The sequence below is a fragment of the Oncorhynchus tshawytscha genome, linkage group LG02 (assembly GCF_018296145.1).
Source record: "Oncorhynchus tshawytscha isolate Ot180627B linkage group LG02, Otsh_v2.0, whole genome shotgun sequence".
NCBI classification, from domain to species: Eukaryota; Metazoa; Chordata; class Actinopteri; order Salmoniformes; family Salmonidae; genus Oncorhynchus; species Oncorhynchus tshawytscha.
The window spans coordinates 19,813,878-19,834,724 of NC_056430.1; the positions used below are offsets into that span (position 1 = coordinate 19,813,878).

Here is a 20,847-nt window from a genome sequence, read left to right on the forward strand (position 1 = left end):
GGCCACACAAGCTCACAGAACGTGTGCTGAAGCAACGTGTGCGTAAAAATCATCTGTCCTCGGTTACAACTCTCACTACCGAGTTCCAAACTGCCTTTGGAAGCAACGTCAGCACAATAACTGTTTGTCGGGAGCTTCATGAAATGGGTGTCTATGGCCCAACAACTGCACACAAGCCTAAGATCACCATGTGCAATGCCAAGCGTTGGCTAAAGGGGTGGAAAGCAGTGGAAACGCATTCTCTGGAGAGATGAATCACAAATCTTGGTTTGGCGCATGCCAGGAGAATGCTACCTGCCCGAATGCATAGTTCCAACTGTAAAGTTTGGTGGAAGACAAATAATGGTCTGGGGCTGTTTTTCATTGTTCGGGTTAGTCCCCTTAGTTCCAGTGAATTGAAATCTTAATGCTACAGCATACAATGACAATGACAATACAATGACAATGCCCTTGTGAACAAAGTAAGGTCCATACAGAAATGGTATGTCGAGATCGGCCTGCAACGGAGCCCTGACCTCAACCCCATCGAAAACACCTTTGGGATGAATTGGAACACCCACAGCTAATGCTCTTGTTGCTGAATGGAAGCAAGTCCCCGTAGCAATGTTCCAACAACTAGTGGAAAGCCTTCCCAGAAGATTGAAGGCTGTTATATCAGCAAAGGGGGGACCAACTCCATATCAATGCCCATGATTTTGCAATGAGATGTTCGATGAGAAGGTGCCCACAAACTTTTGGAAATGTAGTGACGTTGTACGCAATTTTCAGTGACTACTTTCAAAAGTATACAAATGTACCGGAGAATAACTTTAACAAGCCTTCCTGTTAGCAACTCTTCTCTGCCTTGTCAGAATATTTCTATTTCCAATCAAGTAGCTTTTTCCCCTTTATAATAATAATATTTTGGGGGGCAACCGACTGCTGTACATTTATTGAGCTAATGATAGCTCCTGTTGTCTGTCTGTTTGTGACTGCCGTGTAGTTTATCTGATTCATCCCTTTCTGTACTGGAACAGCTGTGTGTCTTGGTGGGGCTCATCTGTTGTATGACAACCCTGACAGCCCTTCTCTCTGTGTCTGTAGTAACCCATGACCGTTCCGCTGTTCTGCCTTGAGCAGCTGTGGGCTCTGGAGGAGGGTGTATGTGTGTGTGTGTGCATACGTATGTGTATGCATGTGTGTGTCTAGAGATAAAAGGTGGTTAAGGAGGAATAAGGACCATATGCTCTGTTTCAGTCCCTCTCCTTATCCTTTGCTATGGGAATGAAATCATAACCTCAGACTCTCCCCTGAGAGAGCCTTGAGTGACACTCAGAGCGTACACATACAACTGGAATCACCAGGCCTGCTCACCTCTACTGTCATACAACTGGACTCACCAGGCCTGCTCACCTCTACTGTCATACAACTGGACTCACCAGGCCTGCTCACCTCTACTGTCATACAACTGGACTCACCAGGCCTGCTCACCTCTACTGTCATACAACTGGACTCACCAGGCCTGCTCACCTCTACTGTCATACAACTGGACTCACCAGGCCTGCTCACCTCTACTGTCATACAACTGGACTCACCAGGCCTGCTCACCTCTACTGTCATACAACTGGACTCACCAGGCCTGCTCACCTCTACTGTCATACAACTGGACTCACCAGGCCTGCTCACCTCTACTGTCATTCTGTTGTGTATATACAGTTAGAACTATGTCAACCGGACAACTATTGTTTTTAGTATGTCCCATTGCAAATACTAGTGAATAAAAATGTGTCCAGTCTACGCAAAAGGAGTAATTTGTGACTATAAGACTTGTAGAATGTATTATACGTCAGATCATTGTCCATTAAATGCCATATACTGCTTTCAATTCAAGTTGTAGAGTTCTCACAGGTTCTTGACAGCGTGGTATGTGTAGACATGCAGTGTCTCTATCCTCTGGCCAATGGACATTCCCCTACTACACACTGGCAGGCTGGCCACTTACTCTTGAATTCTGTTCTGTGAGGTAGATGGGCTTAGTGAGAGGAGAATGTGGGCCAGTCAGAGAGCAGGCCAGTGGGGAGAGACAAACTGCCCAAATCTTAGGTAGAGTTCTTGCTGGGACCCCCAGAGGCTTGTGAGGTATGATTCCGTCTTCCTCTAGGGCTTAGAATACACTCATGGATAGAATGGTGACTTTCCAAAGGTGTTGTCTCTGAAGCTCTTTATATTTTCTTTGTGTGTTTTATTACATTGTGTATAATACAGTACTGAATATATAATATAATACAGTTCCTGTGGAGATGTCTCTCAGTTCATTTCCTGTTGCTCTATAGAGATGTGCCATGGGCTTACACCTCCTGTTTCCGACAGCAGGATACTGGAATTCAGTAGTACAACCCTGGAGGAGGAGGCTAGCCACATCTTCTCCTTTCATCTTGGCTTTGACCCCATCCTCACTGCTAGTTTATCTCCAATTCCATCAAGCCACTGCATGACTGTTATCCGGTCACACAACCTCTTTCAGCAACACAAAGCTTGACTTGCCTCTGCCCTGCAGTTTGAAAGAGGAGAGGAGAGACGTGTACATTTGCGCATCCTGTTTGACACCTTTGGATCCCTAAGAGAAGAGCTGTTCTGCCTGTTCTGATGGGAGTTCAGGTTTTGTGAAAGGCAAAGGGTGTTTCACAGAGTAACTTTTGATGGAGTGACTGGAGCTCTGTAAATATTAGCGGTGATGAGGAGTGTGCTGTGGAACAGGACGTTTCTTTAGTCTGTCCTCTTTGCACTGACTTGATTGTATCTGTGTATCTGTCTTTTAGGAGATGTTTACATACAGCCGATGCAGGATACCAAGACTCCTGTTATCTACGGAGTCTTCTCTGTCTCAGGGTGAGTGGCCAAACTTCTGTTCAGACACTTTTATTACAAAATATTAAGAATAATTATTGAAATATACCTCCATTGTCATATTATGTCCCTTTTTGGTTTATTTCAGTTCTTAACCCACTGAGCTGTCTATCTCACCCCTCTCCATACAGCTCAGTGTTCAAGGGCTCTGCAGTTTGTGTCTATTCCATGGCTGACATCCGCCAGGTTTTCAATGGACCCTTTGCCCACAAGGAGGGGCCCAACTACCAGTGGGTGGCCTACACTGGGAAGATCCCCTACCCTCGGCCTGGGACGGTGAGCCTCACCCTCCCATGACCCTGGGTGTTAATACCAAACCAAGGTGGCATAAAAGACACTTAGACATCAAACAGAAACCATTTGTCTTTCAAGCAGGACACAATTATCAGCCTTCATACCCAAAATTTAAGTGGTTGTTGATGTTTCTGTGGTGAGAGGCAAATGTTTTAATGCTAGTTTCCTTTTCAACAACAGTGCCCCGGTGGTACGTTCACCCCCAACATGAAGTCCACCAAAGACTACCCAGACGAGGTGATCAACTTCATGCGGAACCACCCCAATATGTACAACGCTGTGTACCCAATACACAAGCGCCCCCTGGTGGTCCGGACCAACGTGGAGTACGAGTTCACCACCATCACTGTGGACCAGGTGGCCGCGGTAGACGGGAACTATGAAGTGCTGTTCCTGGGAACTGGTGAGTCCTCACTAGTCTATATTCATGTGAAATATAGCAGGCCTACATCACTCTTTGTACAATGTCCAAGGATGCCAAACAGATTTCCTTCTGTTAGTAAAACAAAGGAGAAATGTGTAAATAATCCCAAGGCAGTCCCGCCAGATGGACCTGCTGTCTTTCTCCCTATCATTTAACCCCAGGAGCAAAGCTTTTGAATGCCTTTTTGTCAAAATGGATGTTTCACCAATAAATAGGGTCATTCTTCACATCATTCACTTTAAGTAAAAGCTTTTGGGTTCTCTACCTGCAGGGCAGGGCAGGGGGGGGTGAGAGGAGAGGGAAAGGAGGAGGGGGGTTACAGTAAGGAAATCCATCACACAAATCTCACCACCGGTAATTGCAGCGGTAGAGATTTTTCTGTTTGTCTCCTTTCTTGGAACTTTTTAAAAGCTGACGTGACATCACTCCCCTAGTGCATGAAGCCCATACATGCAGCACATTATCCCTTTTGTGTGTGTTTTTTGTTCTGCTCTGCGTCTCTGGGAGACTAATGGATTTTTATACGAGCACACCGTGCTCCACTATGCCCAGAGTCAGTGTAATATGTAGGACAAAAGGTGAACACAGAGAGATCTGTCTGAAAGTGGTGAAGAGTACTGTAGTGTAGTGCTAAGGCCTGATGGAATAATGAGTGAGGATTAACCTTTACATTAGCAGAGGAATGTAGCGAGGGCAGTTTGATTAACTGGCAGCAAGGCAGGGTAGTGTCGGGTTACAACTAATCTCCTTCCCAGACACTTCCGCCCAAATGTGCAAAGAGTCTGATGGATCAATGTGTCAAACTTGGCCTTCTTTAGCCAATACAGAAAGACTGGGATAAACTCCCAGTGCATAGGCATTGGCTTTATCGGCTTAATCTACCAACCAATCACGCTAGCGCAACACAAGCACTGAGTCACGCCTCGTAGTCGTGTGGTTTGCTAAAATTAATTGATGGCAAATACTCAGTAAGGTCACTCCCATATAATTCTATGATCACTCCCACTAAGACCAACATGGAATCATTGATGTACCAGCCATTTGTGCGCAATAGTCTGGGGACAAGGTTAGGTTACAACAGGTATGTAGTAGTTTCAAGTCTCAGGTGTTTCCTTGGGCCACAGACAGGGGAACGGTTCAGAAGGTGATTGTGTTGCCCAGAGACGACCTGCAGACTGAAGAACTGGTCCTGGAGGAGGTAGAGGTGTTCAAGGTGAGCACTAACTGTCTTTCTTATTTTTCTATCCTCTCTCTCTCTCTCTCTCTCTCTCTCTCTCTCATTTTCTCTCTCTGTCTCTCTCTTTCTATATCTATCTTTTTCTGTTTCTCTTTGGCTTTCTCTGTCTCTCTCTATGTCTCTCTGTCTTTCTCTATGCCTCTCTCTGTCTCTCTGTCTCTGTCTCTCCCTGTCGCTCTATGTCTCCCTTTATGTTTCTCTGTGTCTCTGTCTGTCTTTCTCTTTCTTTCTCGTGTCTCCCTCTTTGTCTCTCCATGTCGCTCTCTGTCTCTCTCTGTCTCTGTCTCTCTCTCTGTCGCTCCCTGTCACTCTCTGTCTCTCTCCGTCTCTCTCTATGTCTCTCTCTCTGTCACTTCCTGTCGCTCTCTGTTTCTCTCTGTCTCTCTGTCTTTCTCTTGCTTTCGCTCTTTCTCTATGACTCTCTCTGTCTCTTTCTCCCTCTCTCTCTCCCTCTCTCTCTCTCTTTCTCTGTCCCTCTCTCTCTCTCTTTCTCTGTCCCTCTCTCTCTCTCTCTGCTTATAACCATGTATATTTTCAACAACTTTATAAGACTGATCAATGCATTGTCTTCCCATTTCAGGTTCCTACTCCGATTATAACAATGAAAATCTCGTCCAAAAGGGTAAGCATGTCTGTATAAAACCTTACCCAATAGACCTATATATCTTTCCTGGGATAAAGAGCCAAGGAGCTGAATTAAATGAAGGGACATTATTTTGGAATGCCATGAACTACATGTAAACAGCTGTGGAACTAATGTGTCCCTTCATAATTCATAGAAGGCCTGCAGTCTGGTTTAGACAATGAAAGGAGAAATATGGAAAATGCATTCAACTTTAGTTTTGTCTTTCACTGTGATTAAAATAGTTGGCCATGGATACATGACATGACATCATTCTTAGAAAGGGTTGCAATTTTACAACAGCTGATCTTAAAAACTGAAGATTGTCTTCGAACAATGGAAATCTTTGTTAAACAGAAAGGGTGAGCTCTCCCAATGTGCTCACAAATCTTCCAATAAGCAAATTATATTATCACATTACATTGTTATGGCTTTGATGGATTCTTATCCCCTGTAAACCTCTGCGCTGAAAAAATGGAGAGCCTTCATAGAAGCCACTCTGCATCCTCTGTTCACTGATACTCTGGGTCTGTGATATTAGCTGGATAATCCCATACTTTATCCAGCTGTGATCTAACATCCTCCATGGATTCCTCCTCTCACAGCAACAGCTCTACGTGTCTTCTGAGCTTGGTGTTACCCACCTGGCCCTCCACCGCTGTGACGTGTACGGGGAGGCATGTGCTGACTGCTGTCTGGCCCGGGACCCCTACTGCGCCTGGGACGGAAAGTCCTGCTCCCGCTACTCCGCCTCGCAAAAGAGGTGAGCATCAGCATGAGCTGCTCAGAATGGCTCTATGGATTGTTGACTGGCTCTATAGATTGTTGACTGGCTCTATGGATTGTTGACTGGCTCTATACATTGTTGACTGGCTCTATGGATTGTTGACTGGCTTTATACATTGTTGACTGGCTGTACAGGTTGTTGACTGGCTGTATACATTATTGACAGGCTCTATACATTATTGACTGGCTCTATAGATTGTTGACTGGCTGTATATATTGTTGACTGGCTCTATAGATTGTTGAGTGGCTCTATAGATTGTTGAGTGGCTCTATAGATTGTTGAATGACTATAGATTGTTGAGTGGCTCTATAGATTGTTGAATGGCTCTATAGATTGTTGACTGGCTCTATACATTGTTGAATGTCTCTATACATAGTTGACTAGCTTTATAAATTGTTGACTGGCTCTATAGATTGTTGACTGGCTCTATACATTGTTGACTGGCTCTATAGATTGTTGACTGCCTCTATAGATTGTTGACTGGCTCTATACATTGTTGACTGGCTTTATATTTTTTGACTGGGTCTGTACATTGTTGACTGGCTCTATAGATTGTTGACTGGCTCTAAAGATTGTTGACTGGCTCTATACATTGTTGACTAGCTCTATAGATTGTTTGCTGGATCTGTACATTGTTGACTGGCTCTATTGATTGTTGACTGGATCTATACATTGTTGACTAGCTTTATAAATTGTTGACTTGCTCTATAGATTGTTGACTGGCTCTATACATTAATGATTGGATCTATAGATTGTTGACTGGATCTATAGATTGTTGACTGGATCTATAGATTTTTGACTGGCTCTACACATTGTTGACTGGCTATTTACATTGTTGACTGGCTCTATAGATTGTTGACTGGCTCTATACCATGTTGGCTGTCTCTATACATTGTTGACTGGCTTTATATTTTTTTGAATGGCTCTATAGATTTTTGACTGGGTCTGTACATTGTTGACTGGCTCTATAGATTTTTGACTGGCTCTATAGATTGTTGACTGGCTATACATTGTTGACTGGCTCTATACATTGTTGACTGGCTCTATAGATTGTTGACCGACTCTATACATTTTGGACTGGGTCTGTACATTGTTGACTGGCTTAATATATTGTTGAATGGCTCTATAGATTGTTGACTGGCTCTATACATTGTTGACTGGCTCTATACATTGTTTACTGGCTCTGTAGATTGTTGACCCTCTCTGTAGATTGTTGCTTGGATCCATTGATTGTTGACTGGCTCTATACATTGTTCACTGGCTCTATACATTGTTGACTAGCTCTATACATTGTTGACTGGCTCTATACATTGTTGACTGGCTCTATAGATTTTTGACTGGCTCTATAGAATTTTGACTGGCTCTATACATTCTTCACTGGCTCTATACATTGTTGAATGGCTCTATACATTGTTGACTGGCTCTATAGATTGTTGACTGGCTCTATACATTGTTTACTGTTTCTATAGATTGTTGACTGGCTCTATACATTGTTTGCTGGCTCTATACATTGTTGACTGGCTCTTGATTGTTGACTGGATCCATTGATTGTTGACTGGCTCTATACATTGTTGGCTGGCTCTATACATTGTTGACTGGCTCTATAGATTTTTGACTGGCTCTATACATTGTTGACTGGCTCTATACATTGTTGACTGGCTCTGTAGATTGTTGACCCTCTCTGTAGATTGTTCACTGGATCCATTGATTGTTGACTGGCTCTATATATTGTTCCTGGCTGGATATGTTGTTGACTGGCTCTACAGATTGTTGACTGGCTCTATACATTGTTGACTGGCTCTATACATTGTTGACTGGCTCTGTACATTGTTGGCTGGATCTATAGATTGTTGACTGGCTCTATACATTGTTTACTGGTTCTGTAGATTGTTGACTGCCTCTATACATTGTTCACTGGCTCTATACATTGTTGACTGGCTCTATAGATTGTTCACTGGCTCTATACATTGTTTACCGGTTCTGTAGATTGTTGACTGCCTCTATACATTGTTCACTGGCTCTATACATTGTTGACTGGCTCTATAGATTGTTTACTGGCTCTATACATTGTTGACTGGCTCTATACATTGTTGACTTGCTCTATACATTGTTGGCTGGCTCTATACATTGTTCACTGGCTCTATAGATTGTTGACTGGCTCTATAGATTGTTGACTGGCTCTATACATTGTTGACTGGCTCTATACATTGTTGACTGGCTCTATAGATTGTTGACTGGCTCTATAGATTTTTGACTGGCTCTATACATTGTTGACTGGCTCTATACATTGTTGACTGGCTCTATAGATTGTTGACTGGATCTATACATTGTTTGCTGGCTCTGTAGTTTGTTGACCCTCTCTGTAGATTCTTGACTGAATCCTTTGATTGTTGACTGGCTCTATAGATTGTTGACTGGCACTATACATTGTTTGTTGGCTTTATACATTGTTGACTGGCTCTGTAGATTGTTGACCCTCTCTGTAGATTGTTGACTGGATCCTTTGATTGTTGACTGGCTCTATAGATTGTTGACTGGCACTTTACATTATTGACAGGCTCTATAGATTGTTGACTTGCTCTATACATTGTTGACTGGCTCTGTAGATTGTTGACCCTCTCTGTAGATTGTTGACTGGATCCATTGATTGTTGACTGGCTGGATATGTTGTTGACTGGCTCTACAGATTGTTGAATGGCTCTATACATTGTTTACTGGTTCTGTAGATTGTTGACTGCCTCTATACATTGTTCACTGGCTCTATACATTGTTGACTGGCTCTATACATTGTTTGCTGGCTCTGTACATTGTTGACTGGCTCTTGATTGTTGACTGGCTCTTTACATGATAGACTAGCTTATAAATTGTTGACTTGCTCTATACATTGTTTGATGGCTCTGCAAATTGTTGACTGGGTCAATAGATTTTTGACTGGATCCAATGATTGTTGACTGGCTCTATACATTGTTGACTTGCTCTATACATTGTTGGCTGGCTCTATACATTGTTCACTGGCTCTATAGATTGTTGACTGACTCTATAGATTTTTGACTGGCTCTAAACATTGTTGACTGGCTTCATACATTTTTGACGGGCTCTATAGATTTTTTACTGGGTCTGTACATTGTGGACTGGCTTAATATATTGTTGAATGGATCTATAGATTGTTGACTGGCTCTATACATTGTGGACTGGCTCTATACATTGTTGACTGGCTCTATACATTGTTGACTGCCTCTATACATTGTTCACTGGCTCTATACATTGTTGACTGGCTCTATAGATTGTTTACTGGCTCTATACACTGTTTACTGGCTCTGTAGATTGTTGACCCTCTCTGTAGAGTGTTGCTTGGATCCTTTGATTGTTGACTGGCTCTGTAGATTGTTGACTGGTTCTATACATTGTTGACTGGCTCTATACATTGCTGACTGGCTCTATAGATTTTAGACTGGCTCTATAGATTTTTGACTGGCTCTATAGATTTTTGACTGGCTCTATACATTGTTTACTGGCTCTGTAGATTGTTGACACTCTCTGTAGATTGTTGACTGGATCCTTTGATTGTTGACTGGCTCTATAGATTGTTGACTGTCTCTTTACATTATTGACAGGCTCTATAGATTGTTGACTTGCTCTATACATTTTTGACTGGCTCTGTAGATTGTTGACCCTCTCTGTAGATTGTTGACTGGATCCTTTGATTGTTGACTGGCTCTATAGATTGTTGACTGGCTCTTTACATTATTGACAGGCTCTATAGATTGTTGACTTGCTCTGTAGATTGTTGACCCTCTCTGTAGATTGTTGACTGGATTAATTGATTGTTGACTGGCTGGTTATGTTGTTGACTGGCTCTACAGATTGATGAATGGCTCTATACATTGTTTACTGTTTCTATAGATTGTTGACTGGTTCAATACATTTTTGGCTGGCTCTGTAAATTGTTGACGGGCTCTATATATTGTTGACTGGCTCTATACATTGTTTGCTGGCTCTATACATTGTTGACTGGCTCTTGATTGTTGACTGGCTCTTTACATGATAGACTAGCTTATAAATTGTTGACTTGCTCTATACATTGTTTGACGGCTCTGCAAATTGTTGACTGGCTCTATAGATTGTTGACTGGCACTATACATTGTTTGTTGGCTTTATACATTGTTGACTGGCTCTGTAGATTGTTGACTGGTTCAATACATTGTAGACTGGCTCTATAGATTGTTGACTGGCTCTATAGATTGTTCACTGGCTCTATAGATTGTTGACTGGCTCCATAGATTGTTGACTGGCTCTATACATTGTTGACTGGCTATACAGTGTTGACTGGCTCTGTATATTGTTGACTGGCTCTATATATTGTTGACTGGCTCTATAGATTGTTGACTGGCTCTATAGATTGTTGACTGGATCCATAGATTGTTGACTGGCTCTATAGATTGTTGACTGGCTCTATAGATTGTTGACTGGCTCTATAGATTGTTGACAGGCTCTATAGATTGTTGACTGGCTCCATTGATTGTTGACTGGCTCTTTAACTTGTTGACTAGCTGTATAAATTGTTGACTAGCTCTACAGATTGTTGACTGGCTCTATACATTTTTGACTGGCTCTAGACATTGTTGACTGGGTCTATACATTGTTGACTGGCTCTGTACATTGTTGAGTGGATCTATAGATTGTTGACTGGATCGATAGATTGTTGACTGGCTCTATAGATTTTTGACTGGCTCTATACATTGTTGACTGGCTCTAGACATTGTTGACTGGGTCTATACATTGTTGACTGGCTCTGTACATTGTTGACTGGATCTATAGATTGTTGACTGGATCGATAGATTGTTGACTGGCACTATACATTGTTTGTTGGCTTTAAACATTGTTGACTGGCTCGATTGATTGTTGATTGGCTCTATACATGATAGACTAGCTTATAAATTGTTGACTGGCTCTATACATTGTTTGCTGGCTCTGTACATTGTTGACTGGGTCTATAGATTTTTGACTGGATCCATTGATTGTTGACTGCCTCTATATATTGTTTCCTGACAGGATATGTTGTTGTCTGGCTCTACAGATTGTTGAATGGCTCTATACATTGTTGACTGGCACTATAGACTGTTGACTGGCTCTATACATTGTTGATTTGCTCTATACATTGTTGGCTTGCTCTATACATTGTTGACTGGCTCTATAGATTGTTGACCGACTCTATAGATTTTTGACTGGCTCTAAACATTGTTGACTGGCTTCATATTTCTGGCTCTATCGATGTTTTACTGGGTCTGTAAACTGTTGACTGGCTCAATAGATTGTTGACTGGCTCTATAGATTGTTGACTGGCTCTATACATTGTTGACTCGCTGGAAATATTGTTGACTAGCTCTTTTGATTGTTTACTGGCTCTATACAATGTTCACTGGCTCTATGGGTTGTTGATTGGCTCCATAGATTGTTGACTGGCTCTATACATTGTTGACTGGCTCCATAGATGTTTGACTGGCTCTATACATTGTTGACTGGCTTTATATTTTTTTGACTGGCTCTATAGATTCATGACTAGGTCTATACATTGTTGACTCGCTCTATACATTGTTGACTGGCTCTATACATTGTTGACTGGCTTAATAGATTGTTGACTGGCTCTATACATTGTTGACTGGCTTAATAGATTGTTGACTGGCGCTATAGATTGTTGACTGGCTCTATAGATTGTTGACAGGCTCTATAGATTGTTGACTGGCTCCATTGATTGTTGACTGGCTCTATAGATTGTTGACTGGCTCTATAGGTTGTTGACTGGCTCTATAGGTTGTTGACTGACTCTATAGATTGTTGACTGGCTGTATAGATTGTTGAATGACTCATACATTGTATAATTACTCTATACAGTAGGTCGTTGTCTGGCTCTGTAGGTTGTTGACTGGCTCTCTAGGTTGTTGAATGTCTCTGTGCAGTAGGTCGTTGAGCGGCTCTATAGGTTGTTGAATGGCTCTATAGATTGTTGACCTTCTACATAGATTGTTGACTGGCTATACAGTGTTGACTGGCTCTGTATATTGTTGACTGGCTCAATAGATTGTTGACTGGCTCTATACATTGTTGACTGGCTTAATAGATTGTTGACTGGCGCTATAGATTGTTGACTGGCTCTATAGATTGTTGACAGGCTCTATAGATTGTTGACTGGCTCCATTGATTGTTGACTGGCTCTTTGACTTGTTGACTAGCTGTATAAATTGTTGACTAGCTCTACAGATTGTTGACTGGCTCTATACATTTTTGACTGGCTCTAGACATTGTTGACTGGGTCTATACATTGTTGACTGGCTCTGTACATTGTTGACTGGATCTATAGATTGTTGACTGGATCGATAGATTGTTGACTGGCTCTATAGATTTTTGACTGGCTCTATACATTGTTGACTGGCTCTAGACATTGTTGACTGGGTCTATACATTGTTGACTGGCTCTGTACATTGTTGACTGGCTCTATACATTGTTGACTGGCTTAATAGATTGTTGACTGGCTCTATACATTGTTTGTTGGCTTTAAACATTGTTGACTGGCTCGATTGATTGTTGATTGGCTCTATACATGATAGACTAGCTTATAAATTGTTGACTGGCTCTATACATTGTTTGCTGGCTCTGTACATTGTTGACTGGGTCTATAGATTTTTGACTGGATCCATTGATTGTTGACTGCCTCTATATATTGTTTCCTGACAGGATATGTTGTTGTCTGGCTCTACAGATTGTTGAATGGCTCTATACATTGTTGACTGGCACTATAGACTGTTGACTGGCTCTATACATTGTTGATTTGCTCTATACATTGTTGGCTTGCTCTATACATTGTTGACTGGCTCTATAGATTGTTGACCGACTCTATAGATTTTTGACTGGCTCTAAACATTGTTGACCTGCTTCATATTTCTGGCTCTATCGATGTTTTACTGGGTCTGTAAATTGTTGACTGGCTCAATAGATTGTTGACTGGCTCTATAGATTGTTGACTGGCTCTATACATTGTTGACTCGCTGGAAATATTGTTGACTGGCTCTTTTGATTGTTTACTGGCTCTATACAATGTTCACTGGCTCTATGGGTTGTTGATTGGCTCCATAGATTGTTGACTGGCTCTATACATTGTTGACTGGCTCCATAGATGTTTGACTGGCTCTATACATTGTTGACTGGCTTTATATTTTTTGACTGGCTCTATAGATTCATGACTGGGTCTATACATTGTTGACTCGCTCTATACATTGTTGACTGGCTCTATACATTGTTGACTGGCTCTATACATTGTTGACTGGCTTAATAGATTGTTGACTGGCTCTATACATTGTTGACTGGCTTAATAGATTGTTGACTGGCTCTATAAGTTGTTGACTGGGTCTATAGGTTATTGACTGGCTCCATAGATTGTTGACTGGCTCTATAGATTGTTGACTGGCTCTATAGATTGTTGACTGGCTCTATAGGTTGTTGACTGGCTCTATAGGTTGTTGACTGGCTCTATAGATTGTTGACTGGCTGTATAGATTGTTGAATGACTCATACATTGTATAATGACTCTATACAGTAGGTCGTTGTCTGGCTCTGTAGGTTGTTGACTGGCTCTCTAGGTTGTTGAATGTCTCTGTGCAGTAGGTCGTTGAGCGGCTCTATAGGTTGTTGAATGGCTCTATAGATTGTTGACAGACTCTATATGTTGTTGAATGACTCTATACATTGTTGAATGGCTCTATATGTTATTGGATGGCTCTATAGGTTGTTGAATGAATATATGCAAAGTTTTATGGCTGTGTGGATTGTTGACTGGCTCGGTGGATTGTTGAATGGCTTTGCATTTGCTTGGTAATTTATTCTCTTCTCTTATTCGGGAATACTGGTCTGACCCCTTTAGACGCAGCCGGAGGCAGGACGTCAAGTACGGGAATCCCATCCGCCAGTGCAGGGGCTTCAACTCCAATGGTAAGACCAGTATTTGCCAGTTCTAGTGGGTGGATGGGTTAGAGATTTTCAGTGGCGGTGAATTAATCTCATTCATTTTGAGAGGACTGACTTAATTTATGCCATCATAAAATTTGTATAAAATTCTCCCCAATTTTGTGATATCCAATTGCTACCGAATTACGATCTTGTCTCAACTCTGCAACTCCCCAATGGGCTCGGTAGAGGTGACAGTCGAGTCATGCATCCGCGAAACATGGCCTGCCAAACCTCGCTTCTTAACACCTCCCCACTTAACCTAGAAGCCAGCTGCACCAATGTGTCGGAAGAAACACCGTTCAACTGACCACCTAAGTCAACCTGCAGGCGCCCGGGCCAGCCACAAGGTGTCGCTAGAGCGCTATGAGCAAAGAAAATCCCCCCCGGCCATACCCTCACCTATCCTGGATGATGCTGGGCCAATTGTGCACCGCCCTATGGGACTCCCGGTCATGGCCGTTTGTGACACAGCCTGGGATCGAACCTCGGTCTGTAGAATGCCTCAAGCACTGTGATGCAGTGCCTTAGACTGCTGTGCATCTCGAGAGGCCCCACATGCCAGCATTTTCTTCAAATAGATATAAATAAAACATTGCTCTTTTGGATTTTTGGTCTTTGTGGGACTTGATACTGAATCTATGGTTGCCATGGTGTCTTTCTATCTCAGCTAATAAGAACACCCTGGAGATGGTGCAGTATGGGGTGGAGGGCAGCAGCACCTTCCTGGAGTGCCAGGCCCGTTCACCTCATGCCGCCATCAAGTGGCACCTGCAAAGGGACAACAGTGACCGCCGTAAAGAGGTAAGCAGCCATCTATGACGCTCACAATATCACTCAAACTAGTATTCTTCCCAAAACACTGTTGAGATCTACAGGTACACTTTCTGCACGATTTAACTTTATACTCAGACATATTAAGGGATACCATGAACTAAGTTAACTTGAACCATACATCACCTCTCTGACAGGGAGTTTATAGGTTTAGGAGTAAATCTCTCTAGAAGGACATGATGTTCCTCTCTGTCGACAGCACTTCTTATTCTGTTACATAATGATGGTGAAGAGTCTTTGTCAGGCTGCTGTATGTTTCATCTGATAGCTGAAATCTATTGATGTATTACTGTTGTCAGTCTATTGATGTATTACTGTTGTCAGTCTATTTATGTATTACTGTTGTCAGTCTATTGATGTATTACTGTGATAAAGAGACAACATCCATCCAGACATGACAACCAGGTGTTTGGTCTTCAACCTGCCATGGTAAAGCCCAAACTTTCCCATTACCCAAAGGATGGGCCCATACATAAAACAACATAAGACCAGCTCATGGTTTCTCACCCTGACGCTTTTGTTAAAGTTTTATGGTGTAACTTCTGTTTTATTGGCTTTTCTGTTGGATTCTGCCTCTCCCCATTGGCTTGGCTCAGTTGGCAGGGCTGTTGCTCAGCACATCTGAGTCTGGGTAGAATAGCTGTCAGTGGCTAATAACACTCTTGAATATGTATCAGGGTAAACATCAAGACACGATGGATAACATCACTAGAGCACTTATTGAACTGCAGGTCAATGTGGATTGTGTTAGTTAGTTGGTGGTTGGTGATGATGCTGTTCTGCCAACAAGAGCAGGAAATTAGCTGTCTGCTTGGCCTCTCCTCTGATGTTTCTACCCTGGCTTTACATCATGCCTTATTTTTTCACAACTCTCATAAGTCATAACTCTCTCTCCCTCTCTCACACACTTTCTATCTCTCTCGCTCTCTCTCTTGTTCTCTCTCTCTCTCTCGTTCTCTCTCTCTCTCTATCGCTCTCTGTCTCTATCGCTCCCTCTCTTTCACTCAATTTCAATTCAATTTAAGAGCTTTATTGGCATGGGAAACATGTTTACATTGCTAAAGAAAGTGAAATAGATAATAAACAAAAGTGAAATAAACAATAAAAAATTCACGGTAAACATTACACTTACAAAAGTTCCAAAAGAATAAAGACATACAGTTTTGTAATGATGTGCAAATAGTTAAAGTACAAATAAAAATACATAAATATAAAATATATTTACAATGGTGTTTGTTCTTCACTGGTAGCCTTTTCTTGTGGCAACAGGTCACATATCTTGCTGCTGTGATTGCACACTGTGGTATTTCACCCACAAGGTATGGGAGTTGGATTTGTTTTTTAATTCTTTGTTGGTCTGTGTAATCAGGGAAATATGTGTCCCTAATATGGTCATACATTTGGCAGGTTAGGAAGTGCAGCTTAGTTTCCACCTCATTTTGTGGGCAGTGTGCACATAGCCTGTCTTCTCTTGAGAGCCAGGTCTGCCTTCGGCAGCCTTTCTCAATGGCAAGGCTCTTCTCACTGTCTGTACATAGTCAAAGATTTCCTTAATTTTGGGTCAGTCACTAATGGTCAGGTGTTCTGCCACTGTGTACTCAGTTTTTTTGTAAATACTTTCCAATGTGTCAAGTAATTATATTTTTGTTTTCTCATGATTTGGTTTGGTCTAATTGTGTTGCTGTCCTGGGGCTCTGTGGGGCCTGTTTGTGTTTGTGAATAGAGCCCCAGGACCAGCTTTCTTAGGGGGCTCTTCTCCAGGTTCATTTCTCTGTAGGTCATGGCTTTGTTATGGAAGGTTTGGGAATCGCTTCCTTTAAGGTGGTTATAGAATTTTTCTGGATTTGGATTATTAGCGGGTATTAGCCTATTTCCGCTTTGCATGCATTATTTGGTGTTTTACGTTGTACACTGAGAATATTTTTGAAGAATTCTGCATGCAGTCTCAATTTGGTGTTTGTCCCATTTTCTGAATTCTTGGTTGGTAAGTGGACCCCAGACCTCACAACCATAAAGGGCAATGGGTTCCATAATTGATTCAAGTATTTTTTGCCAGATCCTAATTGGTATGTGGAATTTTATGTTCCTTTTGATGGCATAGAAGGCCCTTCTTTGTGGAAGTTACCTGTGGCGCTGATGTTTAGGCCGCGGTATGTATCATTTTTTTGTGTGCTCTAGGGCAAGAGTGTCTAGATGGAATTTGTATTTGTGGTCCTGGCAAGTGTAACTTTTTTTGGAACACTATTATTTTTTGTCTTTCTGAGATTTACTGTCAGGGCCCAGGTCTGACAGAATCTGTGCAGAAGATGCTGTTGTAGGCCCTCCTTGGTTGGGGAGAGAAGCAAACAGTATACATTTGACTTCAGATTCTCTCTCTCCCTCTCTCAGATGCGCTCTGACGGGCGGGTCCTGAAGACAGAGCAGGGTCTGCTGCTGCGTTCTCTCCAGCCCTCAGACTCCGGGGTGTACCAGTGCACGGGCACAGAGAAGAACTTCAAACACACGCTGGTCAAGCTGCAGCTAGTGGTCCTGTCCAGCCGAGCTGTCAACAGCCTCCCGGTAGAGGGTGGGGGGCTGGGGCCGTCTCCGCCCAGTGCGGGTCAGTACAAGGACCTGCTGACCATCCTGAGCCAGCCAGAGATGGGCCTCATCAACCAGTACTGTGAGGACTACTGGCAGCTGGGAGACTCAATGATGGGAGCCATCAAGGGCAAAGACACGAAAGAACTCAAGGAGCAGAAGAAACCACGCAACCGCCGACATCACAGCGAGGGAGAGGAGGAGGTGGAGACATGAGGGGTCCCTTAACTCTCCCAAATCTCAATGGCACTCTTTGGAAACTGGGAAAGACTCAACTTAAGAGAGTGACTAGGTGAAAGAAATCAAAAAACACAAATAAAATACACAGAAGTGTTAAAAAACAAGAGGCATACAAACACACCCCACATCCCTTTGAACAATACAGTATATGATACACAGTATTTATTGTAGGTTGTATATAGAATCATTCTGTGGATTTATTTGTACTTATAGAAAAATGCTCTTTGTGTATAGGTACCTTTTGGGCAAATGTTATTGTTATTATTGTTATTAATTGTATTATTGTTGTTACTGTCATTACAAAATTCTTCATCTTTCCATCTTTCGACATTGACACCTCTGTTTGGAATGTGTAAACTGGCATGTAAAGGCTGTTCATTGTGAACTGAAAGGTGTCATTGTAAACAGAGAAATTAACTGAGGGTTGGGGTAGATGGAGATATATCTATCTTGCTTGTTGTTTGCTTTGACAGAAATTCAATACTCAAATTAAGGGCTCGCCAGGAATTGTTCGAACATAGAGTAACCTCACCATCACTGCATAAGGACAAAGACTTCTCACTTTAAGTTTCAAGTTTTATTTGTCTTATGTACGGGATACACATGGTATACACCATCCAACCAAATGCTTACTTGCAGGTTCCTTCTCGACAGTGCAACAACATTAAGAAAATATTAAAGATGAGAATACGAACATAAAGTAAATATCTCAGTAGAATAGAATAAACATTTTAGCATAAGTATAATACAGGAAGGCACAATTTATTGTCCAATGTTTACAAGTGTTTTAGTGAAGGGGGGATTCAGGGGCAAGTTCAATGGCAGAGGATGCACAAATTCCTCCACTCATTGGATAGCTATCCCTGTGAACCTGGTGTCTAAATGAGTATATTGAATACCCATGCTATTTTATTGGCTCCCTAAATAGGTTGATGGTTTTTATTTCTGGCTTAATTTGTTATTCCTCACTGTACAGTATATGCCTTTATCTCAGGCAAACCACTTGTTCTAAATGCTGTGTTGTTATGTATCCTACAGTATGCATGAAAACAGCTCTACATGGCCAGGATCAGGGTAGGTATCAATATATCAAATGTTTCCAAGGCAATTCATATTTGTGTGAGTGCGAAGGTTGACACTATGATTGTTATTGAATGACCAGGTCAATCAAATATATATTTTAACAAAAGGATGTAAAAAAGGATTCAAATCTTACCTTTGAGCCGCTCAATTGTGGTAAACTAAGTTGTGAAAATGGTCAAGTGAAAAAGAAACAAACACCATAGATACATAGATCAAATAAACATTCTAAGGCTTTCTTTGGTTTATCTAAACATCCAATGGGATTGAGTGTGAGGGACAGGAAGGGTCAAGGTTTTGGAACAAAGGGCATTATTCTCTTATCTTTAAAAGATTGACTTGAATCTTATGGAATGTATTAGATATTCAAAATATTGGCCAGGGCCAAACCTAGCACACTTTGGCCAAATACGTTTTATTTTGGTTGACAAAAACAAAAGCACAATTCAGCTTGAGATGGTGCGATGCCCAGATCCCTTTTACTAAGCAGCCATTTTGTTCTGACTAGGAGCCATCTATTTTCATTTATTGGTGAGTTTGGCTTTACATGTACAAAAATAAACATGCCCTTACAGAACAGAGCATTGAACAATGTTGTGACACTTACTAACCAAAATATTTGGGAAGCTGGCTTTTCATTGTGTGCATGAGTATGTATTTGTACTGTAATTATAAAACAAACAAAAAACTATGTTGTAGTTTTTCTGTTCTTCCAGTGTACAGTATGGTCAACTTCAGCCAAGGTCTGAGGGACAGCCTCAGTGCCACAGAGAAAAACTGAATGGATGAGAACTACTATGTGTAATGTACCTACAGATATTGACATGCTCGCCCTTCCACTCTTCACTATAGAATACTATTCATTCCCAGAATAAAACCAGACAGCCCCTGTTACTCTCCTCTAGTTGAAAACAGGGTGTTACAGCAACAAACAAAAAATGATTTTTAAGATGTGTCTTTACTTTTGGAGTGTTTTTGTTTTGTTTTGCTCGGTTAAGACTTTCTGAAAAAAGATTAAATGCACAGACAGAGCTGACGCTATTGTAATGACTTGTGTAAATTACTTTCTCTTCCCTTTCCATTGTTGTTGCTGACTAATAAATTAAAGCTCTATATTTATAAAGAATGGAATGGTCTACTTTTATTCTGATGTGTCCATACTATATTTTAAATATCACTCAGACCTTTTGGGATTAAATGTTCCAAGCTTCCTCAGAGAGAGTATGATGAGCTACTAGCCATTTGTGGCAGACAAGGGCATCACTGGCAGCTTGACTGACAGTGATGCTCTATTATTATCTAAGACAGAACCCTCAGAGGAAATACATTTACATTGTAGTAATTTAGCAGAGGGTCTTATCCAAATTTTTGTACTGGTCCCCCACATCAATTGAACCCACAACCCTAGTGTTGCAGGTCCCATGCTCTGTCAACTGAGCCACATGGGTGGGACTCAATAGATGAGGAGGGAGAAGAGGAGATGAACAGTGTAAGATGAATACTGAGGCTGTTCCCACTATCAGCTCGCTGTGTGCCTCTCTCGGATCAGCACACTTACTGCTCTATTCAATCAAACCCGTATTGCAGTATTTACGCAGTAGCCTGATTTCCAATGGTCAAATTAACTCAGGGTGGTCTTGGGTACTGTATAAAAACATGCAACTAGTACCAGGGTGTCCCCCATCACAGGTATGCTTTCCCTTTTCAGAATTAGAAGTGTGTGGGCACTGGATGAATATTGTAAATAAAGACACGGTGTAAACATTGCTATGGCGGGTTTGAATGAACTTCAGATTTAGGGCTCTATTCAATCTGTAGAGCTGGGGCCTCATTTATAAAATGTATTTACAATTTTTTTGATCTTA

At 41.8% G+C, this 20,847-nt stretch overlaps 1 protein-coding gene across 5 annotated transcripts in view; it reads left to right on the top strand.

Annotated features, from left to right (window-relative positions):
• Positions 1-20,110, top strand: part of LOC112220092 (semaphorin-3F) — a 94,225-nt gene extending 74,115 nt beyond the window's left edge. For 3 of the 5 annotated variants that reach the window (XM_024381709.2, XM_024381728.2, XM_024381748.2), the window contains 9 exons: positions 2,799-2,868; positions 3,018-3,162; positions 3,361-3,583; positions 4,729-4,817; positions 5,422-5,463; positions 6,069-6,226; positions 14,151-14,233; positions 14,919-15,052; positions 17,471-20,110. In XM_024381709.2, the coding sequence (XP_024237477.1) occupies positions 2,799-2,868; positions 3,018-3,162; positions 3,361-3,583; positions 4,729-4,817; positions 5,422-5,463; positions 6,069-6,226; positions 14,151-14,233; positions 14,919-15,052; positions 17,471-17,878 (1,352 nt within the window). In that variant the 3' untranslated portion in view covers positions 17,879-20,110. The remainder of the gene's footprint in view (positions 1-2,798; positions 2,869-3,017; positions 3,163-3,360; positions 3,584-4,728; positions 4,818-5,421; positions 5,464-6,068; positions 6,227-14,150; positions 14,234-14,918; positions 15,053-17,470) is intronic. The other 2 variants (XM_024381720.2, XM_024381737.2) reach the window with 1 other exon arrangement.
• The last annotated feature ends 737 nt before the right edge of the window (positions 20,111-20,847 follow it).